At 36.6% G+C, this 26,906-nt stretch overlaps 1 protein-coding gene and 1 non-coding gene across 3 annotated transcripts in view; one reads left to right on the top strand and one right to left on the bottom strand.

Moving 5' to 3' along the window:
• LOC138059782 (tyrosine-protein phosphatase non-receptor type 5-like) overlaps positions 1-26,512 on the top strand; it is a 33,270-nt gene extending 6,758 nt beyond the window's left edge. For both annotated transcript variants that reach the window (XM_068905397.1, XM_068905396.1), the window contains 14 exons: positions 6,799-6,915; positions 7,611-7,787; positions 9,069-9,173; positions 14,726-14,937; positions 15,272-15,361; positions 15,874-15,973; positions 16,132-16,213; positions 19,012-19,088; positions 20,174-20,213; positions 20,501-20,598; positions 20,707-21,002; positions 22,559-22,619; positions 22,739-22,791; positions 22,898-26,512. In XM_068905397.1, the coding sequence (XP_068761498.1) occupies positions 7,656-7,787; positions 9,069-9,173; positions 14,726-14,937; positions 15,272-15,361; positions 15,874-15,973; positions 16,132-16,213; positions 19,012-19,088; positions 20,174-20,213; positions 20,501-20,598; positions 20,707-21,002; positions 22,559-22,619; positions 22,739-22,791; positions 22,898-23,030 (1,479 nt within the window). In that variant the 5' untranslated portion in view covers positions 6,799-6,915; positions 7,611-7,655 and the 3' untranslated portion in view covers positions 23,031-26,512. The remainder of the gene's footprint in view (positions 1-6,798; positions 6,916-7,610; positions 7,788-9,068; positions 9,174-14,725; positions 14,938-15,271; positions 15,362-15,873; positions 15,974-16,131; positions 16,214-19,011; positions 19,089-20,173; positions 20,214-20,500; positions 20,599-20,706; positions 21,003-22,558; positions 22,620-22,738; positions 22,792-22,897) is intronic.
• On the bottom strand, positions 8,566-8,638 carry Trnaa-agc (transfer RNA alanine (anticodon AGC)). Its single transcript has one exon. It is a non-coding gene; the product is annotated as a tRNA-Ala (tRNA).
• Positions 26,513-26,906: the final 394 nt, after the last annotated feature.

Here is a 26,906-nt window from a genome sequence, read left to right as displayed (position 1 = left end):
TTCATGCGATCAGTTACAGTTTATTTTTACATAATTTTTGTTACTGTCTGAAAAATTTAGGTGTTAATTTAGAGTCAAAAAACGGGGATAACTAGGGACTTGCAGAATCTTTCGACAGGTTTAACGGTTATGAACTCAGAAATTTTGACGGATTTTGATGTAGCGGTTCAAGACAGCTGGGGTCACAGTAAGAATTTCAAGGGGCCTCACCGCGCGAAATACCTCTGACGCGAACATTGCGTCATATTAACAGGTTAGAGATCGCATTTTCATTTTTTAGACACGTTTTACGGCAACTACCGTTTCCTAACCACCTTGGTTAAATTCGAGTCAGATCGCAAAATCGCGGTTCCTTCCCGCTCAAGTTATTTTGGCGTGATAGATCACAGTTCTCCAATTCAGGTGCACTTCGATTTTAATGGGGTTTCGTTCGCCGAACAATCCATTTCCGTGACGTCCGCCACACAAACAATAACATGCGAAACTCGCTAATTCAAGTTTATCTCCTTGTTTCGACACCGGAACGTCTAAAAAAAGTTGTTCCTCGTTCCTTTGAATTTTTTATGCCATGCGTTGCTGCCGGGATGTTTGATAAATTAGCGAAGGTTTAAAACTGTAAATAAAATCGGTTTTTGCTAGTAAAAAATGGTTGATGCTTCCTTGATGTTGCAATAATAAGCTTAATTCTCGCGGAGAGTTCTTTAACCACAGGGATAGATTTGTTGGTACAAGTTAAGATTTGGCCAAGGGACAAGATCCCTTTCAGGGGTCCTTTTTTTCCGAATGTCTAGACAAAATTTGAAAATGACAGGAAGTGACTGCATGTTGAAAATTTGCTTGTCGCTTTTTCTGGTTGAGTCGGATTTTTTTTACTCCGGTTGTATTATTTTGTTTCAGTATACATTGTCATTAAGTCTTATTTTCATCAGCTATCCACCTGCAACCGATAATAGTTTCATGTACGATTTGAATTAATTTGTTATAATAGCAACAATTTTAAAGTCTTAAGTTTTGAAGGAAACGAAAGTCACTCTCTTTTCGTTCGACTTACAATCTTTTCTCTCGTTATCTTTAATCCTTGGGGGTTTTATAATTTCCTCCAATCTCAAATTGTTAACATGTAAATTTATCGTGGAATTCTAACATTTTTAAAGTCTTAAAATAATTTTATGAACCAGTGTGACACCTTGTTTTGATCAAAGTAAATGAAGAGTTTTGGATGTAAGAGAATAGAAAATTAATGTTTGTTGGTAAATTTGTTGATTGAGATCACTCAGTGTTTGTAGTCAGTCAAGCTGTGCTTGATATTTGCTTGATTAACATAAAAACATGGTTGTCAGATGTGGAATCAGATTAAGGATATCTTCAAACTTAACTTAGTTCCTTAAAATTTACTGCATATCTTCCTGACAGTATGTTGAGCATATAATGCCACTGATGAAAATCTGCTTATTAACTTTGAAGTAGCTCTTGACTTGAGGGTTAATAGATAAGCTGCCCTGGTCTTCCATATATTAACTCCCATGATCTTCCTGTTTTCACTGATTGTATTGCACAAACAACATAATTTGTATCTTGACACAAGCAATGCATTTCTATTTTTCAATCTTTTCTCTGGATTCTGCAACAAGGTTGAACTTTCTTCCCAGATAAGATTTATCTTAACAAGTTTTTCTCATGCTATGGCATTTATTTTTTCTTTTGTCGTCAAAGTTCTTCTGGTCTTCAAACTGAAAGCTCTTTGTCATCTATTTTTAATACATGTCCTTTAAAGGCAGGGTAGTTTTTGAGTGGTCCTAGAAATGAAAATAAAGTCAAACCTTATTTGTTGAGGCAACAGTTGGCAATGGTGTATCTATGGGTAATACACATTGTGGTTTTTAATGCAGTAGCAAATTAGGTCTTGACAAATAAGCCAGTGATCATTGTGTATTAAAAGGGATCAAGAGGGACACATGAACATCTGGGATTAGGCTCTTTTATAGACCACTTCATAAATGGCAAGCACTTTTACATTCTTTTGTATTTATGTTAATTAGACCCACTACCCTCATTTTGAAACAAACATTCTTTAAAAGTTGCTTCTTGTAGCGAGGCTAGGAAGGCTCATTAGCATTAAAACAAAAGAACATTTTATTTGGCAGTCATTATGAAAGAGGTCTATAGGATCCTCCCTACGGTCAACGGTCATGTGGTCAATTATTATTTTAGCCCGTGCAGCTGGCGGAACATTTACCGCAGGAGTAAATCAATGGTTGTGTTGTTGTGTTTGGCAGCGATTGAAAATCTTGCCTGCCACATTTGCTGCAATTTTTGAATGCCGCCCACTTTTGTCATCTTGGTTGATCACCCAATCAGAGAGAGGGTTTTAATGCGACCCTTGTGGGAACAAGAGAAAAGGCACGAACGATAATAAAAGGACTCTTGCCAAGTAATGCGGTAGAATTGATAGAGCATAGAGACATTAGAAAACAAAGCCTGCAAAAGGTTGAAAGATGAAGTAAGAGGGCTCAAATGACTATTGCAGGTTGTGTGGCTGTAATCTGAAGCAAAAATTTGACGAGTTAAGAAATCATTCTATTTCTCTACTGCATTAAAATTCCTTTAATTAAAGGGGCTAGGTCACGCAATTTTAGGCAATTCAGCACTCATCGAATGGTCATAGAATTAACTAAAATACCAAAGTAACTGTTCAAAACTATAGAAGAACTCTAACAAAACACAGGGAAGCCAAGAAGGGACATGGATGGACAAAACTGGAGAGGATTGAAATGGATTGAATTGGGGTAAATTTGAAAAACGTCAGCCCACCTTGTTTCAAATTTATATCAGTCTATATCAAAATGTCATTTACACAGCTGGAAAATCATTCTCAGTTGTTATGTGGCCGTGATTTTGGAAATGAAAGACTCTTGCTCTGGCAATTTGACGTTTAGAGCTCATAATTAACAAAATTAAACAAAATTACCTAAAATAGCGTGACCTAGCCCCTTTAAGCCATCTGGTCATGCTGGCAAAACGTTTTTTCATGTATTGGTTTGAACTTTGAAAAGCTGGCGTCTCTACCAGAAATTCTACGAGTTTGTTTTGGCAAAGCTACGTGGAAAGAGGACCTTGGAAACCACACAACCACTGTATCCTCTCCTGATCGAAGTCCCAAGTCAACGAAAGGGTTTGAAAAACACTGTTGTGCGACAAATGATGATTTGTCTCAAAGAATCAAGGGCCTTAAATGCCAATAAAACTAGAAAGTGATCAGAACAGATTTCCCTTGGTGGAAATTTAAAGTGGTTATCATAAATCCTAAAAAATCAGAGTTGATACACAGTAGTTTGATGACACTGCCATGTTTCTTAAAAAAAAAAACTGGAGAACTGGGTAAATTAAATATTTCAACTTCCAAACATACGCTAAGAATTTGGACTCTGTGTTAGGAAATATGTGCATTGGTGAGTTCCAAAATATTACAAGGATTCCAAACAAATTCAATGCTTTCCCAATGTTTTCCTTTATTCTACAAAATTCTCTTGGGCCAAATAAAATATATTTGATTGACAGATTATCTCCTCTTGGCCAATCCAAATTTCCTGTCCACCAGTGGACGGACTATTCAAAATACCCAAGAATTGTAGCAGGTGGGATTTCAAAAGTACTAGTCCCCATGCCAGTCGCGGCCCACCAGTGCCAAAACCATCTTACACTCGAATGTTTAGATAATCCTGCAATGAAATATTCCGCCAGCTACAAAGGCTATTATTATTTATTATGGGATGTCACATGACCTTAAAGTAGCCAATGGCCGTTTTTATTCTAGAGACGCATAAGTTGTCCGGGACGAACTTGGGCAAACAATTTTTCTGCATCTGTTAAATTCTTCTAGTATCAAGACGGGCACAAGACGCATAATGTGTCTGGACGCCTCAGGTATCAACTTTGGTGTGTCTTTGAAGACGCACTTTTCTGGAAAGCTCATCCAGACGCATTATGTGTCTTGTGCCTGTCTTTATACTAGATGAATTTAACAGACGCAGAAAAAATGTTTGATCAAGTTTGTCCCAGACGAATTATGTGTCATATAGTTTGTCCCATCTTTACACTAGACGGATGACAAGAGCGACGCATAATTCATCTGGACGTATTATGCGTTTCTAGTATAAAAACGGCCAATGACAGCACCTGCTGGTGTGAGAAAATGTTCAATGCTTTAACCCATTGGCCCCTGAGAGTGACACTTATTAGATTTTACTCTGTCTAACTCCAGACGATTTCACACGTCATTGGGGGGGCCGGCATTTGAGGTGTGAATGGTTAACACTGTTTTTTAATGCAAAATATAATGTACCTAGGAAGTTATTGTTAATCACTAAGTACATAGTATAACCGTTTAACCTATTGCCTCCTGGGGGTTCCCCATTGACAGGTAAAATCATCTGGCATTCGACAGAGAAAAATACTAGGTATGGCAGGTTCAGGTATGAAAGGGTTAAAATATTGATTAAGAATACCACACGATAAAGGTGGGACGACGTTAGGTTATGAGGGTGGTTCTTGTCATTAGAAAGCAATAATTTTTTTTGCAGCGATTTAACACTCAGCCAAATTATAATTATTCTTTCAGTTAACCCATCATCAAAATGTTTTTACTTTAAAGACTGCTATATTTCTTCCTTTGTGTCTCAGGAGATTCAGCTGTTACATTCTTTCTAACTTAACTGTAGTGTTCACCTGAAAACACTGATTAATGTTTGGCCCATGGTATTGCCTTCACCACTACTGAAAATTTCTGCAGATTTCAAATATGTACAGATGATTTATCTTTGTTTAACCCTTCTCAATGTGAAAGTGACTAATAGATTTTACTCTAGCTAATGCCAGACAATTTTACTCGCCAATTGGAGGCACTTTAAATAATGTCCAAAAATGGAAGTAGTTAAGATACAGACAGATTTCAATATTAAAGCATCACAAAGTAAATCAATAATATGTAGCGTGCTAACTGCGCTGAACAGCAGAACATAAGTGACCTCTAAATAGTTTTCTTATGCTTTTTCTAGCTAGACAAATGTCTGCTGGCATAGCCAGTCGGAAGGACTGTACTACAAGCGAATGTATTGTTACACATGTCAACTCTTCTAAAGCTGTGAATAGAACTTTGAAAATGGGCCAATGCCATGGATTGTAGTATCCCGCAAAAAGTTTGAAGATAGAATGCAATAAATCTTTAGTGTTTGTTGACCTTGGCAACTAGACAGCACAATCGCTACATTGAAAACAAAGCCGCCGTGAAAGGGGTACAGATAATAGCATTGTGATCCATTAACTACATTTTACTCGCATGACAGTAAAATTGCCTTTAACGTCGTAAAGTGTCTCCCAAATGCTACTCCTCAATATTATTAAGGATAAACAGCTGCGTTTACTGTGACCTAAAAAGAACCTTATTGTTAGAACATGGCATCTGACAGGATGCGGCGATGCGGATCCGCATAATTCCCTAAAATCTGCATCCTCCACATAATTACGATATTTACCGCATAAAGCTGAAGAAATGCCTGATATTAGTGATAAAGCAGCTGCCTACCATCCTCACAAACACAAAAGCCAAAGAGATTATTTTCCTGAACATTGAAGAAAACACGCCATTTCTTTTGCAAGATGAAAGTTTGTAAGCCGTTTCTACGCATTTTTCGGCAATGAGCCTGGACTCTAGTTAAACCGTTTTCATAAGATACCCTAGGCTCTAACATTTTAAAAAGGATGCAACAAGGTATGAAAATTTGGCTGAAAGTTATAGTAGCAAATTAAATTGATCATTTGTAAAAGTAGGGAGAATCATTGCGATGAAGTTGTACAAAACAAAATAGCAGCCCACAATATGTATGTGTAAAAAACCACTGAAAATTAATGGTGAATGATCAAGGGAATGGATTGTGGTTGAACCACATCACAATTTTGCTCCATATCTCCAAGTTGAAACAAAATTCATGATGAGAAACAAAATATTTTTTTTGCGCTTTATTTATTTAAGCAAAAGTTTCGGCAAAATGCCGATTACTAACCCTTTTATTTTAACGGTGAAAAAGAAAAAAAGTCACTGCTTACGAGCCAGAAGGCCCATCAGGCCGGCGCTTATCTCCGGTTTCAGTAGCATTAAGCGACTAGGAGTATTTATACTCCCCCCTGAATGGGATGCTAGTCCATCGCAGGGTTAACCCCAGCATTACGCCGGTACCCATTTATACACCTGGGTGGAGAGAGGCACCGTGAGAGTAAAGTGTCTTGCCCAAGAACACAAAGCAATGTCCCCGGCCAGGCCCCGAACCCGGATCACTCGATCCGGAGTCGAGCGCACTAACCATGAGGCCACCGCGGTGAAAGCTGGTCGCAAATTGGCGATATCGCAAAGGAAAAAAAATCAGTCGTAAATGCGACTGTATTGGTCGCAATTTCGAGTCCTGATTTACCATAAGCATGTAAATACATTGAACTGGCCTAATTATTAGTTCTATAAATTGTTTGAATTTCGCATAATCTGGTGTAATTTCCACATAATCAACGCATGTTTACGCATAATATGGCCAAAATTTTCCGCATAATCTTTAATTTTTTTCGGCATCCTATCAGAAGCCCTGTTAGAAATAGGTAGGAAATGCTTGGATTGAAAAGGGACACTTCGTGTTGGATATCAAAATTGGGCATCTAATTGCTTGCATTTCTGGACATAAGTGATAAAAGGTTAAGAAAAGAATGAACATGATATAAAATAATATTTTTTCTAAAAGGTGGTTCTTATTACAGAACATAGCCACTGGACTGAAGAACTTCAGTGAAACATCAAGAAACCATTTTACTTCTATCCTGTCAAAGAGCTTGCATCTTCATGATCAAGGCTGTGTGATTCTTCATGTGTTCCCAGTAAGTACTGTACATATGTTTGAACGTTTCAAATTTAACATTTTTCCAACCAGTTCAATTTTGATTTTCCTTTGTTTCAGATTATGTTACTATAAATTTTATTTGGAAAAAGAAAAATCAAAATTGAACTGGTTTGAAAAATTTTAAACCAAGATGAAATTGAACTACCACACATACTCATGTGATAATAATAATAATAATAATATACCAACTTTTATTCATTCAATACAATGAAAGGGAGAGATACCAGAGGTTATGCCTAAACGAGGGTATCCGGCCAGATGTTATTGATCTAGAGTCGATTTTGATGAGGGAGGAAAACCGGAGTACCTGGAGAAAAACCCTCAGTCAGCAACTGAAACTCAGCCCACATAGTACCTCGATGCCAGGGTTGAACTCAGGTCGCAGAGGCGCTGTTGATAACCACTAAACCACCCTGACTCCCCTGATGAAGCAACAGTCGCTAAGATGAAGAAGGCAATAAGTAATATTGTCTTCATCGTCTGGAGTTTCATTTCTCCCGTTTTTATTCAGTCTCAATTAAGTGTAAAAAAATAATCAGCTTTCTTTTTAGTTTGGATATAGACGTCCACATCAGTGAGTAATGTCTTATTTATAGTGAGGTGAATCACACGCTTAGCTTGGGTGTTGCTGTACCGATATGTTTTTTCAATGTTTTTTATCTCAATGTACAGATTTCTGTCAAGAGGATTCAAGTGGAGCTGTACTGTGAGAAAAACATGGCACAGGCCATGGGATCTGAATGGGAGCCTAATGTATTCATACCAGCGGACAAAATGATTAGGACTCTTGATAGTCCAAACATGCAGCCATTTTTAAAAGAATTTAATGTTACTGCTTATGGAGTTAAGGTAAAGATCTTGAGTACAAAACTGATATATTACCTCTTTCTCCAGAGTGCATCTAATGTTACTTGTTAAAATGGCTGACACATAAGGTAATCCAGAAGAGACACTTAAATAAAGTTCCTATTCCTTTCCTCTTTTAACCCATTCACCCCTAAACTGGCCTAAACAGGTCTGCCATAATTATTATTTTCAGGCTCTGTCTAATGCTACTCATCAATGGGGAACCCCCAGGAGTCAATGGGTTAAACCATTCTTGTTGCATTGATTTCAGAGGCCATGTAACCATGAACATTTGCTTTAATTCTATACCTCCGGATCCCTTACCTAGAAAGCGTTTGACAGGCCACATATGTGATGCATGGTTTTAAAAAGTAACAAGATCATTGCCTCATGGGAACATTGGAACCCACAAATGACCAGCTCCCAACGTCAGTGGCTTCTTAGCTCAGTTGGTTAGAGCCTCACATCGGTATTGTGAGGTCACAGGTTCAAACTCTGTTGAAGTCATGAAATTTTCAGGCTTCTTTACGCAATGGCAAAAATTGCGTTCATACATGTAGCTGCGAGGATCATAGCTTCACTTGATTTCATATCCGCAATTCATATATGATCCATTTCATATATCATTTCATCGTTAATGTCAGTTACTATTGGTTAAATGGCATACTAGAACAAAGACCAAGGTGGGTAAGAGTATAAACTTTGAAAGAGCTGAGTGATTCTTGCACTTAACTGGACAATTTAAGCAATTGCTACTTGATAGACACCTGAAAAATTCAGATGGCTTCAATTGGATTTGAACCAATGACCTCTGTAATGCTGGTGCAATGCGCTACCAACTGAGCTATGAAGCCATGCAGACAGTTGGGAGCAGGTCAATTTGTTCAGGACTCATGTGTTCCCGTGAAGGGACTGACGAATGAAAGAAATATATAATTATTTTGAAGTGCAGATTTTAGATGAAAGAACAGAGTGGTCCTTGCACGTAACTGGACAATTTAAGCAGTTGTCACTTTATAGTCACCAAGGAGGCTTCGATCAACAGGATACAACTATACATTTCTTTCATTCAGTATAAACTACGAAGGTATTGTGTCAGCCGTGCATTGACCAAGATGGCTTCTTGAAGTTCTTGAGCTCTGTTAACCCATTGATGCCTCAAACACCCTATGATGTTCCCAGATGAGAATCATCTGACGTTGAGTCTCACTCTCAGGAGTCAATATGTTAAATTTTGCTATTTATTCTCTCGTTCTTAGAAGACCATTTTGTTGCAATTTATAGAATACTCCTGAGATAGATCTAGCTGTTTATCAGGAAATGTGGTTCCCAGTAGCAGTGGTGGCTGGGGTGACTGTCATACTTATCTTTCTGGCTATTGTGTGCTTGGTAAGTAACAGGAAATCCAACAACAAAAACAGTTACTGAGCAACTATGATGGCAACACTATGTAATTTTCAAAATGAACAGTTCTGCAATCATAACGATTTGGGATTGTTTTTATAATGTACAAGACAAACAATGTGAGTGAAGAACACTACAACTGCATATCAATGTTGATGTCTGCAGAAGTAAATGTTAATTATTATGGAGAATGAAAGATTGAATTTTTTCATTTTTATGTTGGCATTCTATCCTCAGATGTTGTAAGTTCAGGTTGTTGATTTGTAGAGGAGTAGTATGAAATGCGCTTAAGTGCAAAATGCACGTGTGGCGCACTTGTTTCAATGATTGATTTAGTTTTGGTATCATCACTGTTCATTGTTGCCTTCATTGCTGCTAAAGCTCCCTAGTAACTTTAAGGTGCAGGAAATAATCAAGGGAAAAGTGGTTTGAATTTGAATTTCTTTATTAAAAACTGTGTTGTGTTATGGTTGCCCAATTGTTGTTGTACAAAAGCTATTTGTATCCTTACAAATAGGCCACTTTGGAAAATACCATAATACTCCTTGTTTATCGGCCCAACTTCTACATAGGCATTGTTTTTGGAAACAATGCTTATTCAAAATTTGGGGGGACAAGCAAAGAGTATTATGGTATTTTTCGAAGTGGCCTATATAAGCAACATGTTACAATAAAAATAAATTATTCTTCAAGATGACACTGCATGCCTGGAAATTTAAAAAAAAGGCAATTCTGAAAATTCATTTCCTTGAAATACAAGTTCTTTATTGATTGGATTATTGTTCAGCAAATTTTCTTCTAAAAAATATTTATACTTTTGTGGGAGTGAAAGTTTCATTTACATGTAAGTGAGGACTACCCAGAAAACCACAGGTAGCCCAAGCTCTGCATATGAGTATCTGTACTGTACTACAGGGCTTGTAATTAACAAAAAAAATCCAATTTAACAACAAGATAAGAAAAATTAGTCCCAATTTCGCAAATTTTAATACTTTATATATATAAATTGTCACATTGCATTGTGTTGTCAGTGGTTTAGTAAAGCAAAAGATGAGCCTGCAATACTTGTGTGTAAAGAAAGGGCTGAAAATGGGGAATGATCAAAGGAATGGAGTTTTGCAGTTGTGCACGTAACATTGCAGCTAAATTATGCGACAATTACACTATCTTCAGATTGAAAGAAAATTCATGGTGAGAAACAAAATAATTTTGTCGTTTATTTATTTATTTTAGCAAATTTAAAGTAGCAGCAAAGCGGCAACCGCTCACCCTTTTGTTTTTTGAAAGAGCAAAGGTGAAAAAAAGGTCGCAAATTTGCGACTTCTCTAGATATTGTGGAAAAACTCAGTCGCGCCTTTATTGGTTGCAATTTCAAGCCCTGTACTATATTATGCAAGTAGAGTAGAAATATGTGACTAGGGGTATTTGGGAAAACCTGGCTTAATAAAATTTGCGTGAGAATGCATTTCATTCTAACATTCACCAATGATTTTTAACACATTTGTAACGTTTCCCATTGATCGTTGGCAGTTTTGTGCAATGTTTCACAATGATTTTCCACAGTTTTTCAGTGCATTGGCAACGTTTCCAAGCATTTTTATCGAAAAAGTTAATTCTGAAGGCGTTTCCACTATCAACTGGTCATGATAAATATTGACACATTTGAACCTTGAAATTACTCCGCTTTGCATATATTGGGAACTACCAACATGTCACTTCTTTCTACAATGATATCCAGAAAGCTGAGACACAGATTTCCCTAGTTTGCTCACAAGGGGAAGCCCGACTGACATTTTAATTGACTTTCCTAAAAGCTGAAGTGAGGATCCATACACATTTGCGTGACAATGCACCTTATTCCAAAATGGCTGCCATTTAGGTATTCTTTTGTTTTTATTTAAATTAGACCTTGATGCCTCGTTCAAGGCAAAATATTTTTTTGAATTTTCAGCTAAAGAACGAGGCATCAAGGGCTAATGTGAATAAAAACAAATGGATATTTAAACGGCCATTTTGGAAGGTCTATGGGCCCTGAAGATTTTGCTATGGTTCTCATGATTGTCGTGTGAAGTTAATTCTTATAAAATTCTAATTGCTTGTTATTAATTCGTTCTTTTTAATTTTCATGAAGCTAGGCATAGTCTTTTAACCGTCTTTCCCGAAAATTTGAGGCGAAAGTGCATGCTTAGCTGGCAAGGCTTGCTGGCTCGCAGTTTGTCAAGTAATGTTTAAAAAACGAGCAGGAGTGTTTTATAGGGTTTAACACCACGAGGCGCAGCCGAGTGGTTTTAGACCCGATGAAACACGTGCTGCAAGTTTTTTGAACAGCTTCAAAAACATTCCTGAAAAAGCGTGTGTCAATAGATTTCATAACAATTATGCTTTTGTGAATGTTGGAAATTTGCATATGAGAAAAACATTTTTGGTTTAAATTAGTATGCAAGAAAATCAAATCTCACACATGTTTTGAACTTTTCTTCTACTAACTGAAGAGGACATGGCGTCCTGTTCCAGCGCTTTTCGGAGGCATAAAAATGCAGAGGAAGAGAGGAAATTAAGAGATTACTGTACTAATGGTGTAGAGAATTTTTCCAGATCTGTATTTAACAACTGTACCATTAATTTTGTTTAAAAGTCAGTTTACTGCGTGTGAAATTAGTTGAAACAACATTAAATATGCACCCACCATTTGTTGTGTCAGTTGCATGTTGATAATTAATTATTATTCATAAGTCACGTGCAGTGACTTTATATCTGATACCGCATACTAATAAGGATCAGATTTATCGACATAAAGTCACTACACGTGATGTATTATCAGCAATTTGATAGGTCAATGGGCTTATGAATTATTAATGAGTTTTTGAAGACCCTTGTAAAAACTTGGTATCTGAGAATTTAATTATTCAGTGTTTTCATTTAAACTACCTTTTGCGAGAGTCCGGTCATTTAGCAAACATTGTAGCCATTTTTTTCAGTCATTCAATCTTGGTAACAAATCACCCATTTGTATCACTTGGGTCTTGTCATGAGAGCAACAATTTGCATTTCAATTTATTCAGTATGTAAATTTCACGCTCAGAGTTTCAGGCTGTTTTTATTTCAACCTGATTTAGCGAGAGATAGAGTCCCGTCGTTTAGGAAGCACTCCATTGACTATTCATCTATGGGTTTGTTCAAATTTTAGAAAATTATTAAAGGTTATTTGCAATTAATGGCAAATAATAGTTTATAGCTGCAATTGCTGGCAGGTGTTTGTTTGTCGGTGCTAATTTCCAGACTGAACAGAGAATGTTAAACGGGCCGTCAAATCGCCCACCATAGAAGCCGGCATCCTCTAAACTCTGGAATAAGGAAAGTATTATAACTCATCTTAGCTGGAAAGTCATATATATCAATCGGAGGCTTGTATCACATATCTTTTATCTTTTCATTTTTGGGGAACTTTCAAACAAGGTATGATACAAATACACAAGGCCGTCACATAAAGCGTAACGTAACACTTGACCTTGTGTCTTCAGATCAAATTCAGTTCACTCCTTCTTCACCCTCTTTTGCTGTGCATAAAGAAACAAATTACTACATGAAAATCCAAACGGGTTTTTGATTTCTTGGATCTAATCCTGAGACATTTTTCTCTGCAAATTTTTTTTTTAAGAGGCTGTACTAAGTTGTAGAAGGACACAGCTGAATTCTGCTTGTGACAATCAGTCATTGACACTGTTAGAATGTTTAATAATTGTAGTTGTTTCCTAATACAGCAAAAATGATGCTTTGGAGAAATGTACATGTATTATCAATGTTTATAAACGTTTTCTGAATGTTTTGAAATGATTTTTTAGTGGTATTGAACGTTTTCTATTTTTGTTGAGGAACATTACAAATTTAATTAACTTTAAAAAATGCACTGACAATGTTCCTGAATGCATTTCAACGTTTCCAAATGCATTGCTGTAAAATTACAGCTCAACACAATTTTCATCAAGCCTGGTTTTCCTAAATAGGGTCACATATAAGGATTTGTATAGAGAAAACGGTTTTTCTCAAAATTCCAAAAAATATTTATGATTTAAATTGTAAAAAAGCTAGTTACCTTGCTTCAGTCTTGTGTGTCTTCGTCTCTGGTATGGTTTCTGGGTCAATTAAGAGCGATTTGGGTGGTTTTTGGTTCCTCTTCTTTTCCCTCTATATATTCTTTCCCAAGGTTGGGCATCAAGACGAATGGAAGGCGCCGAACAGAATCACTGAAGGAAAAGGGACATAAATTCGCTCCCAAGGCTTCAATCACCTCGAAATTCCACGTACGTAGATCACGGATGAGACCTTTGCTAACAATTTGTCTTCTTCATTCAAGCCACTTGTACCCTGAGAAGGAATTAAGGGCCGCCAAACTCTGCAAACATTTGCTTCAAGAGCCATTGAATGAGGCTTTATTCACAACCCACGTTTTCCAAACCATTGAAATATCACCCAGCAATCCGCAATTGGTCATTATGGGCACAATGGTGACCAAATTATTGTGAGTCTTAGGCTGGGTTGCTAAGCGATCTTCCAACGGTTTGAGTAACGCGGCTGGTGAATAAAGCCTCATTGGATGGCTCTCAAAGCAAGTGTTTGCAGAGTTTGGCGGCCCTTTATAATTCCATTTCAGTGTACGAGTGGCTTGAATGAAGAAGACAATTGGGTAGCGGAGGTATTGTCCGTGACCTTCGTGGAATTTCAAGGCAATGGAAGCCTTTTGAGTGAATTTATGGCCCTTTTCCTTTGGTGATTCCATTCGGTGGCTTCATCTCGGTGCTCAACCTTGGGAGTATATACAGAGGGAAAAGAAGAGGAACAAAAACCACCTACTGGTAAATTGCTCTTAGTCAATCCAGAAACAGTACTAGAGACAAAGACACACAAGACTGAAGCAAGGTAAGCTATTTTTTATATTTTTTTTAGATTTTGAGATAAACTATTTTCTGCATACAAATTCTTATATTTCTACTCTTGCATGACATACATGTAGTACAGTACAGATACTCATATATCAAGCCTGGGCTACCTGTGGAACAACTCCCATATAATGTGCTCAGCTCTGGGCCTGAATCTGCAAACTTTGGATTGCTGTTCATGTTACCACAGGCTTCCTCCATGTGTAATGACTCAGATTGATGTTGAGGTGGAAATACCTCTTACTAACCGAGTTTGTGGTCCATGCTGTAAGTGGTGGACCAAGTTTTTTCCGCTGAATTATGGTGTGGGCTATAAATTAATGGGAAAAACGAGGATCTGTAACTTACAGAACAGACTGAAAAACTAATTAATCTTACTGGCTTTTTGAAGTATTGTAGTTGCTTACAAGATTCAAGTACTTTTACAAGTTTTCAAATAAATAATAAGAAAAACTGGCTAAAAATGTTTCATCAGAATTTCAAATTTAGCGGGCCATACAGCAGATGCCATACTGTAGAATATGGCTCTCTAAAGTAGCCAATCATATCACTTGTACTATCTGAGATGTGAAAGTTGATATGCGTATTCTGTAACTGCAGCTGTTCTGTCGGCGTCATGTCGAAACTAAAGCGGAAGAGGAACACTGTGCTCAGCAACTTGACCCGGAGAAACTTCTGTATCCTGCCGTGGATCCAACAAACACTATGTCAACAAGCATGATACAGCCTGATGCTGGACGCGTTTACACAATAACAGGTGTACCTCCCAAACCAAGAAAATGGCAAGGTTCCAATTTATCACTCTCAGACAGGTAAGTGCTGCAGTATTTCATTGTTTTGGTTTGCTTATTTACAGTGTATATGGTTGAATATTTTTACTGGTCAAATAATGTGAAGGAGCAAAATATTCTTTTAATGTTTTTTCTATGGCATTTTTTTCACTAGAAGAATGTCTCAACAACTCTTTTGCAACAAGTTGCAGCTATTAAACAAAACATGTTCGTTGAGGCACATTGAATATTTGAAAGAAGTAGATTACCAATCAGGAACTTAAGTTGATTTAAAACATTTACACTGGTTCAGAGTTAATGAAATTGTTATCTCCTGGGCATTTTCTCCTAAAAAAATCTTTCTTTTGAATTCCAGGCGGGGCTCAAAAGCTTCCTTAAAATTGGATCTGGCGCCTTCATTAACAGACTTGACACCCAGCTCATCTGCACCAAGTATTTTAGAAAGGTATATTAATTTTGGATTTTTTTGTGTTTACATGTAAAGAATGTGGCAGATTATGAGTACATGTAACAGTAACTGTTATCCTGTATTTTAGTCAATCAAGGTTGTCATCATCTTTGTGAAGGGAGTGAAGGGAACAAAACAACTATTACAGAGTGGATTCGCTCTGACGAAGGGCTAACGCTCAAAACGTCAGCTTTTAGAATATCTGCATGGTGGTCAATTTACATTATCAACTCCGTTGATAAACCAAATTTTTGTATATTACTTTCCCACCGACGCAGCACCACAGTTTCTTTAGAAACTACCCCTTCATTTATTACAGAGTGGACTTGGGGGAGGGGGGGGGGGGGGGCTTTAATTCAATTTCTAATGAGCATCCCCACCCCTTCATATGCAAAGTCACCAGCTGCCATGGGATGCTCTCACTGATATCTGTCCAAATTTCGACAGTTCTAAGGGGTATTAATTGTTAAAATGTTGCTCACATGTTGCTATTCATTCTTTTTTTGCAGTCCCACAGAAGAAAAACTTGCTTCCAAATCAAGGCCATTGACGTACAATCAATTGGAAGATTGTGTAAATAATTCAAAGAAACTCTATGAAGAATTTTGGGTTAGTGTGATTGAAATAACAATTATTGAATTCTTTATTGCACTGTATGTGTTTTCATAATCCAAAAGGAGTCATTGTGACTGAAAATCTGTTTGTCTTGTGTGTGTTGTCTATATTAGGAATATTATAACATAACGGTTACTTTAATTTCTATCCAGGAAATTCCGATGAACCACCCTCCCCCCGAGGAGAGACTGCCTGGTTCCTCTTATAGAAATAGATATCCATTTATTTTACCAAGTAAGTTGTAAAATCCATTTGTCTCTAGTGTAAAGACTTGAACCACAACATCTACAAGAAAGAACCAAATGATGAACGTTACTTAAAATCTCACAAGACACATACTAACACGAAACGACTCATGTGTAAGTCATGCATGATGTAAATGACACCTGATCACCTTATCATCGAAAGCAACCACGATCATGATGACGCCCTCGTTATTTATCTAGGTTGTTTGTGGCTCAGTGCATACTGGTTAAACACAATGCGCATTCTGGTAAAAAGTGATGAATTTGAGAATTTGTCATGGCTTACATACCGTATTTACCCGTGTATAAGTCGATCCCATGTATAAGTCGCCCCCCATTTTGATGGCAAAAAAAGCAATTTCTTAATTTCTTTGCTAAATGTTCATGGGATTACTAACCTTGCATTCTTCGATTTCTGGAACTGTGGATTCACAAAAAATTAAGGGCCTCAAGCGGTTAATAGTTTTGTGCTTCAGCGGTTGTTGTATGTGCCGGCATTTTGTCCTTGAATTTCGAAAAAGTTCTCAGAAAATCGAACATGTAAACCTCAAACTAACCTGTTTCGTTGTTCAAGGATAAAGAACTTTAGAGGATAAGCACAACATCACAGAAGCAGGAGTCAATCTTTGAAAATAACTTCAAAAACGATGCGAAACGTGCAAGGTTTAATTGGTGCTTGACTTATAATTTCTCACATGGCAAACGAAACAAAACTCATAAACCACACAATACAAAGTTTGCAAAAGCATTTAAATCCTCCAGGTTCGAATAAAGAATAAAAAACAATCATTACCAACCAGCATAAATTTTTCAGACAACACGAGTGATGATCATGCTTGCACGCAAACACGAGGTATTGCGCCAGGTTACTAAGCCATGGAAGGATCACGTTTTATTTGAAGAAACGAGTATGTTTTTTAGAGCTTTCCGCCTTTGGAAAACGAAAATTTCCAGTTTCTATCTCATATTTGTGCTTGTGAGTATCTTCAACATTTAAAGTAAAACAAATCCTTTTTCATTTCAACTGGAATTGCTTAAGTACATTCATTTTGAAGTCTTTCGTCCACTGCGTTCGTTATGCCCAAAGACCACATTATGATGTTAATTTTGAATAAATTACTTAGCTGAAACTTGGCTTGAAATCTTTGACCCACGTATAAGTCGAGGGTGATTTTTGGAGCTTCTTTTGAGGCCGTAAAAGGTCGACTTATACACGGGTAAATACGGTACTTCTTCTTTAATCTTTTTTTAAATCCAGATTATGCTCCTGCTTGCTTACTTGGCTCACTCTGCAGCAATTTTCTTAGTACACTTAACAAAAAACAAGGCATGCACTGTCCGATGAAGTTTCCAAAATGGAACATCGCTCCAGTTGGAAATTCCGATTTCTTTTCGGTTTCTGTAATATTGCTTTATCGGTGTCCCAATATTACTGTTGACACAAAAAAGCGAAAATTAATGTCCAGCCACAGAAATTGACGTCTAGTTCACAACCTGATTGCTGTTAACAAAACCAACTGGGATGGTCTTGTCCTGACAATATTGCCAGCCATGACACAAAAACCAGTGTACAGCTGTACAGTACAGAAATCGGAATTTCCAATTGGCGCGATGTTCCATTTTGGAAACTTCATTGGACAGTGCATGCCTTGTTTTTTGTTTTGTTTCCTCAGAAACAAAATGGATTTATTTTGACTTCAGTTCGTGAACTATTTACACAGTAACATAAAGTATTGTCAATCAAAGGAGAGGCTGCACAGATTTTACCAAACATGTTTGTGGTCCTCTGCATAACGACAAAGTGAAATCACGAAATTTGAGGTTTTGACGACAACGTAAGCATGCAACAGAGAATCTTTCTTTCATTCTCTATTTTCACTCTAAAACTGCTCGTACCAATTTATTTTGAGGATACTTTGTTCGCCAATACTGTACATGTAGGACATGAGCAAGACTGAATAATCATGAAAAACTTATGGTACAGCCAAATTATAATATTTTGAGATGACTTTTTCATCGACCGTCGCCATCGTATATCTTAAGGTCCCTATTGGTGAATGTAGACAGACATCTCAAAGAAAATTGAGTTATTAGGTAATTCAATGAAACCAAAAACCATTCAGAAGTATTTAAAGTGCTTTAATTGCATTAGTTTTCCATGCTAAAACTTAAGGTATTTGCAGACTTTTACATAAATTTGGAATTGGAATCATTACTAACAATGTTGTCCAGTGTGCAACTCAAACAAGGCACAACATGGGCTGCTAATTTCAATTTTCTTTAAAGTCGCCACTCCTCAACTTGTAGATACTTTACGTACGGCAAGACTAAAGAGACTGCACTAGATATGAAAAAAATCAGGTCATCTCTACCCCTGTTACACACCCCACACCCTGGATACTAAGAAATTCCTTGTGGAGGCAGCATCAATTTCACCTTCATGAGTGAACGTGGGAACCACTCAGTGAATAAACTCCTTTGGAAAAGTCCTTCGGCAAAAACAACTAATTTTTTTGGAAGGACGCTTGAAACTCTTTTTGGAGGCACTTATAACATTATGTTGGCCAAAATACGATGATGGCACATTAAAGTCAGTGTGTGCCAGTTTTTCATCTGTGCTTTGAGTTGTGGTACCTTTGGTTCTTTAATTGTTTAAACCAGTAAACATGGGCTATCGCTTACAGTGCATCCCTCAAGCTCGATTTCAAGATAAGAATTTTTTAGCCTGAACCAGTGGAAAGATTTCAATCAAAGATTTGTTGAAAACTTTTTGTTTAATTCTTGCAGATGCTAGGACTAGAGTAAATCTACCAGAAATCCCAGGAGATCCATTGTCTATTTATATGAATGCAAATTTTATCAAGGTAAGGTTTTTCTCACTGATGGTATGGCCCAGGGCCTCATTTATGCCCCTCTATTTTATTCCTGTTGATCTTAATACGTGAGAAGCAGATCTTGTGTCAGGGACATAAGGAATTGACGTCCATTTCACAACCTGATTGCTTTTAACAAAACCAACTGGGATGGTCTTGTCCTGACAATATTGCCAGCCACGACACAAAAACCAATGTACAGCTGTACAGTGTACTAAAAAAAATTGCTGCAGAGTGAGGGAAGCAAGCAAGCAGCAACATAATTGAAAATGTGAAAATATTATCATCCAACCAAACTTTCATCAGTGAAAAAAGTGGATTTTACACTACAATATTAATTAAAGTCATCATACAGTTGTGTTAGTTCCTAAATACAGTACATTGCAAATCAGCTTCTTGCAAAACTTCATAAAATTGTGCATGCAAATAAACTTAAACTTGGTAAAAATACTGCAGTAAATGGCTTTTTTAAAGAACAACAGTCTTGTGTGACAAAATTCGTCATGATTCAAAGCTGCCTTAGTTGAATTGTGCCAACATTGTTTTGTATTTCTATCCACAGCAACATCTTTTAAAACATCCAACAGCTTCAGATTTCTAACCAATGTTCTACTGTTTTCTCTTCATCTGCTGCTAGCAGCTGATATAATCATATTTGAGTGACTGTCATAGTTTGTTTCTAATATGCTCCCACACCTGTTTGTGTTTTCACATAAGATTTGCGGACAGTATGGTGGAAACTAGTACTGAAATTTTGTTTGTGATGCTAGCTCATGCACTCAATGATTAAGATTTCACTAGGCAACAAAAAAGTTCTGAACAAAGCACTGCTGTAACAGTTTCAGATTGAAAAGCACTGGTCTGCACTTTTTAACATTGCAGTTATTGTAACAAAATTTATTCCAACAGAATTTCATTTTTAATTACTGATATTGATGAAAGAATGGGACTAGAGAGAAAGTCTGGACTGGACTGTTCAGCCCTTGAACTCCATTAGAACTTGAGCTAGGAGATGTATTACTGGTAGTATCTGTGCATATAATTATGAGATTTGAACCAAGATAATTCTGTTGCAGGGTTACCAAGGAAGAAAAAGAGCTCACATAGCAACACAAGGTAAATAATAAGAATCTCTAAGAATCTGTCAGGGATTATCTCATGCTAATGCTGGTTTTCAAAATAATAATAATTACTATTAACTCATTATAAATTTTGTTTTAATTTAATTAGTTTAGTTATTAATTCATTATTAGTATTATTATTATTACAATGCATAACAATATAAATTTAAATAATTCTTAGCTGCTTTAAGTGTGTTGCTTCCATTTGACAACAAGATATGGCCAGCCTTTTGCTTTGTACTGCAGCTAGGTTGCAAAGTGATTGTTGTATATTTGTTGAAGGTCCCTTATCATGTACAGTGAAAGACTTTTGGAGAATGATTTGGTATCATCACTGCCCTATTATTGTTATGATTACTAAACTGAAAGAAAGAAATGAGGTAATTCAACTTACGTGTAATGTTTTGCGGTGTGATTTTATGTGACAGAATTTTTTGTGGTTTGATGTAGCTTTGGTTTATTGTGTCTTGATTGTTTTTTCCTTGCAGACAAAATGTGAACGTTACTGGCCAGATCCAACGTTTAGAATGCAAGAGAAATATGGAGACATAGTTGTCACATTTGATTCAGCCATAGGACGTGATGGTTACCAGATAACATCTCTGTACATTAGTGACTCACAGTCCCTAGAGCCTCCTAGAAGAGTTTATCATTACTGGTATACTGCATGGCCTGACCATGGTGTTCCAGACTCACCAAGACAGTTTTTAAGGTTGGTAGAGGAAGTGCATATTGCACAAGAGAGGGAAGATGTCAAGGAAGGTCCTGTGGTGGTACATTGCAGGTGAATCAAACATTTATTGCAACTTTACAGCATTTCTCTTATTTGGTTTTTGTCATTTTAGTAACTTATGCCCCGTTCACACTAAACCTTAACCATGTTTTGGCAATGTGTAGTTAGACAAGGTTTCAAGAAGTATATGTGCTGTACTTTTTCTAAACACTTAAATAAATATAATTCAAACAACTTTGCTTGCACCCCACCCCCCTCCCCCAAAGCAATGTTGAAACAAACTCAACTTTAATTTCTGAATGTCCTCCCAAATTGTCATCAACATTGAAAAGGGAAGGGAGGACTGTATTGATAGATGGTGTTACTGCTGCAATACCGCAGTAATAAATTAAGTGTCTGCGGTTTCCGCCAATTAGCTTGGTAACCGCTCCTGCGAGCTGTTCTCCCGCCCTGTTGTTGTTGTTGTTCACTTCACGTGCATGATGTGTTCTATGTCGTTTTCAAGTCGCCGTTAAGCGGCACTAAAGTGTTAACTCAAGCTCTGGAATAAATGTTTTTTTTTATCTTGCGAATAACAACGACGTCTGGATTTCTTGAAACTCCGTGGGACGCCAGGTGTGCGTACGAGGTAGCCACAGATGGACTTAGATTTTAGTGTCAGTGTCCTAAGAATTCTGTCCAGGATTGTAGGGCCACTCAAAAACATGTCCCTTTTACCTGGTTAAGAAAGATATGTAAGCTGAGGTTTTGAGCATGAGCCCTTTGACTGGGCTCAAGAAATGTTTTTATTTACCTTGTTTGATAAAACCAATTTTTCATGTTTTACCCCCCACCAACAAAGCACCAAAGTTTCTTTAAGAACTTAGGTCAAAATAGCCAATTGCTTTGTGTTCGTTAATAATAAGATTGTCAGGAAGGTCTCAAGGCAATTTGTTGCAGTACATGTATATTGTTATTATTTTCATAATTTTGGTTATGTTTGTTTAGAACTGTAGGTTTTAATCATTTAATAAATGCAATGACTAAACTGTGGCACTTGTCATGTTATCATCAGGCTGTAGCTGTAATGTTCATATAAACCAGAAGTTATTGATACCGGATGTTCGCTAGGACCTATGGGATATATTTGAATAGAGCGATCATGGCGTCCACCTATGCTGTAACATGTTTTCTTGCAACTGTTTATTAAATCGTTGTTAATCTTTTGCATCCTGTTTTGAAATCCATTCAAAACATCACAGTAGCCTGTTCTCATTCCATTTAGGCTTGGGGTGTTAAAGGTCATTTTAAGTTGACATCAACCATTTTACTTTTCAACTTTGCATCTGCATTTGGAGACTGTAGGTTAAGATACAGTACTGTCCCAAGATATATCTAGTTCAACCTGTGTGCACATGAGTGCCATAAATTGAACCAAAACAAGTGCAGCCCAAGAAGTTGTCAGGTCACTGGAGACAATTTGTCACTGGTATACACTGTATCGCTTGGTGCTTGAATCAAACAGGAAAGCATGCTGTTGTCCAAACCCAGCATCTCTTATTAATTCAGGGGAGATTTAAAAATTACGAACACTCTCAAAATTGTTTGTTTTCTTTTGTTACTTCCAGTGCTGGTATTGGAAGGACTGGTTGTTTTATTGCAGCAAGCATTGGAATTGAACAAATTAAGGTATTGACTCTGTCAGTGAAAAAATGTAAATGCATATTTTTTCCTCATGTAATGTTTGATGGATGTGCAATTTTAATCTTGCTTACTCTACCAATTACATAAATTTCTCTTGCCACTAGAGGGAAGATCTGGTTGATATTCTCAAAATAGTGAGCCTCATGAGAATAGACAGGTAAGTGGATTGCAATAGCAATTTGACAGTTTTATATGAAGTAATATTCTATTTGGCCCAGCTGCCAAATGCTAATGCTAATTTACTTGATTTGTTTAATCCTTAGGGGTGGAATGGTTGAACAACCTGTACAATATGAGCTAGTGTACAATGCTCTCCATCATTACTGGACAACTCGCACAGGCAGCGAAGATGATGACTCGCGAGATATTGCTCTTGAAGCAATATTTGACGAATAGTCATGCTACAAAAACATTAATTACTCAAATTTCTTGTCATGCTGGTCATGAGGAAAATAGTGTTATTACAAGATGTCATATTGCACATTTAGAGGTCTTAAGTCATGGAATCCTCATATTATCATTTATCTACAACTGCTGGTGTTCTACTGGCCCAAATGATTATTGAAGATGCTATATTTAACTTGAGGATTATTTCTTCAATAGTAAGGATACTGCAATTTTTAATAATGGAATGGTCATTTTTAAGTCACTGTTGGAATATTCAGAACTTTTATCCAGTTGCAACAGTCACAGGATTATAGCAATGAGAGGATTGAAAGTTCGGTTTTCTGGAAAGCTTTTTGTTCTTCAAGAGTTAAACAATTGGTTCAAGCATCGTGTTCCCTGCTGGACAAGGGATTTACAATGAGTTTGTGATGAGGATGAAGCAACTCACAATGTTAAATTTCACTTGGTATCAAGCTCTTGATTTGGCCAGCCTTGGGTTATATGTTCAGTTTTGTCTTTGGGAACTGTCATTGGTTTGTTGGTTTGATGACGTCAGTCTTCATTGATTTTGTGACCATCATGTGGAGTTGCTGCTTGAAAGCACAGTTTGGTAATAAGTTGCTTCTTAGAAAGAGCCTGCTGCTGGGAAAATTGCCACAGACGTTTTTGCTGACTCCTCAGATAATGTGAAAATAGCAATGGTGCTTTGCTACACTATTTCATTTGAAACTGCTTTAACGACCCTGGTAAACTTTTAAGAAGACTTTTAATGTTACTGTTGTGTTTTAAAATACGAATTAACAAGTTCACAGATACACATTTTTGCTAGTAAAAACAAGCGATAAAAAAATGTTTTGACCATTCTATGGTCATTTTCTGTGCAAAGCTGTTTTTTTAGTGCTCTCAGTTGTTTTCATCTCCTTCGCTTTTCTTACCTTTATTGCTTGTAGTGTTTTAGTTTCGTACTCTGGGGCATTTATTGTCTTAAATTTTCAAATTTTAGTTAAAAGAAAAAAAGATTTTAACAATTTTGTCATCCCCTTCGCCTTCTTATCTTGTATGCTACTTATTGTTGAATTCTTAACCTTATTGTTAGTGGATTCTTAAGCAAATTATGTTTTAGCCTATTTTGTTTCAAATTTTAAATATATGCAGAATTTTCATGAACTTGAATTTGGACTTGAAAATGACTGTAGAGTGGTCGAAACGGTGCCATTTTTTATCACTTGTTTTTACTAGTAAATGTTGGGTTTTAGATGTACATGTAAATAATAGCCAACTGGAAGATGTTAAGTGGTAACACAGATTTTTGAAGCCAATATAGGTGGTACAACTATGATGCATGCAACATATTATTATTATTATTATTATTATTATTATTATTATTATTATTATTATTATTGTCCTAAGGTAAAACAAAGTGGATAGTATAAATTAAAAGAAAAAACACTAATTCTTTTTCTCTCACAACTACAAGAAGTTTTGTGAGATTTTAATTCTTAGACAGGGTTCAAATGCTGTGCTGTTGTTGTGTGGACCAAATTGAAACATGTATGATTTATGTTCAGCGACAGCTGCACAGCTGATTTGGAGCCATGGCAAATTCAAATGCAAATTATGCTGTCCTTTGTTGTTTCCACTCTTTGATGTATGCACATGACATCATAGAATCTATGAGAACGTTATCTCATCTCAGATGCATGCAGTAAATTTTGGTTTAAATTAGCAAAGTTTCATTCCACTTCATGCCAAATTGATGAGAATGTCGGGTTGACAAACTTGTCGAAATAATATTGATTCTGAAAGGGAATTCTTTAATCACACTAATGTCATGCTTACAATCATGTTTTGGTTGCCCAGTTTGACCCAGGTCGACTGGACACAATGAGAGTCATGCACAACTTTTGACTTTGTGTCTTTGGCATTTGCCATGAAAGATGCTTGTGTCAGCAATTTATGTGAAAATTTGTACCATCTAGATTGGTCTTGGCGGCTTGCAGTCTCATTATTTTCCTCAAAGTGCATTGGGTGGGATGTAGCGCAAACATGGGTTAGATGGAATTAATGTGGGGTGCCCCCACAATTTTTATGTCATATCTACCAACTGAAAAGAATTGAATACCATATTTACCAGATTAATTGACACTAGTACAGTACATTATTTTGTTCAAAACAACCACAAACCTTTTATTTTCCTGAATAACGTTTTTATTTTAGAAGGTGCTCCTCGTGTTGTACTCAAATTTCTAATATTTGTACATGTCACAGCTACGAAAAAAACAGTGACATTGGCATTTTCTGGAGCATGCCTCTGCAAAAATAGTGTGAACGACGTTTTAGATTGTTCCTTTTCGAGTTCTAACATTTTACGTATAATTATTTTTCAGAAATAATATATATTGCTGTCTCATAATAAGAACCACATTCGAGTCACAAAAGATTTGATGATTGAGTAAATATGGTTTTTTAACTGTACATCTCACTCAGCGTCATTTGGAAACCAATGAAAGTGCTTTCAGTATGACAAGGTTTATAAAGGTTTTTATAACAAACGTATTAATCCAAGAGGGCCTGAGAGGATCTCAATTATTAATTTGCCAAGTACCTTGGTATGAAAAAAAAAGATTTATTTTTTTTAAGTTTCATTGCATGGGTCCTTATGAATGTTAAAAACTATTGAGAAAAAAGGATATTTATGAATTTGCATGAGTATATATTTCAGACTTTAGACACAGTAGTGAACACCCACATTATTAATAAATAGTTATTGTCCACAAATTGAGAGATATTGCAAAATATTTATCAAAAGTAATTATTTATAATTATACAGAATTGGTTTGATGAATTAGGATAGTATTCGATGGGATATTAAAAGATTGAAAAATGTGTTAACCATTGACATGCTTAATTATGTTTGTATAAACTACATGCAGATTATCAAGCAAAGAGCTGGTGCGTTTAAGTGTCACGATGTTCAGCCGAATCAAGTGAAATAGAATGACAACTGCTTAAAACATGGCAGAAAGGTCTGAACAAAATCTTGAGAAAATTGAAAAGGAGCCAGGAATGGGCAAAATTGAAGAAAATTAAAATAGATTGCAATGAGGTCTTTGAAAACTGTTCATCCTACCACTTTTCAAAGTTGTTACTTAAATATGCTCGGCATATGCTCTTTTCCTCCTTTTTGTCACGAAGCGTGTGAAGTTAATTTCTCCGCAAATGTTAAGTTTCATAACAAGTAGGGATAAGTAACTGATAAAAAGTACAGACAGGTCTAAAGCACAGGTCACTCATTACAAAACCTTTACTAATGTTAAACTTTAGGCTTCGTTACGCCTAAGGTTAGCCAATTTGAAGGTTTTATTCATGTACGAGTGACAACCTGGGAAGCTGAGAAGTTGCTTAAATCGCGTTAAATTAGGCAAATAACCGCACAGAAAGCGAGAAAATCACTGACCTACAATACAATAAACTACGGCTTTTTTAATTGAGAACTTTTGCGTGCAAATATCTCTTTGAGTGTTTGTAATCGGGATTCCCATACAAATCCTTATAATTTTTTACCCTCTGAAGCCCTCGTCAAACGGCGCTTGATAGTCGATGATAGTTGATTCTCTCCAAACATTTAACAATTATTCCATGAGCGCGCGTTGGATATGAGATGATAGATAGCCAACGAGGCGCGTAGCGCCGAGTTGACTATAATCATCTCATATCCAACAAGCGCGAGTGGAATAATTGTTTTATTAAAAACGCCCCCAAAATATAGAAAACTAGTGTACAATAAAAATAAAAAGGCCCAAAAGATCACGCAGATGCTTGCCGTGTTTGTAGATCATGGTATAATGGCTCATAACCCATGATAGCTTAGCCAATCAAAACTCT

Source organism: Montipora capricornis, chromosome 8 (assembly GCF_036669925.1).
Source record: "Montipora capricornis isolate CH-2021 chromosome 8, ASM3666992v2, whole genome shotgun sequence".
Taxonomy (NCBI): Eukaryota; Metazoa; Cnidaria; class Anthozoa; order Scleractinia; family Acroporidae; genus Montipora; species Montipora capricornis.
This window is presented reverse-complemented; position numbering and strand designations above follow the sequence as displayed.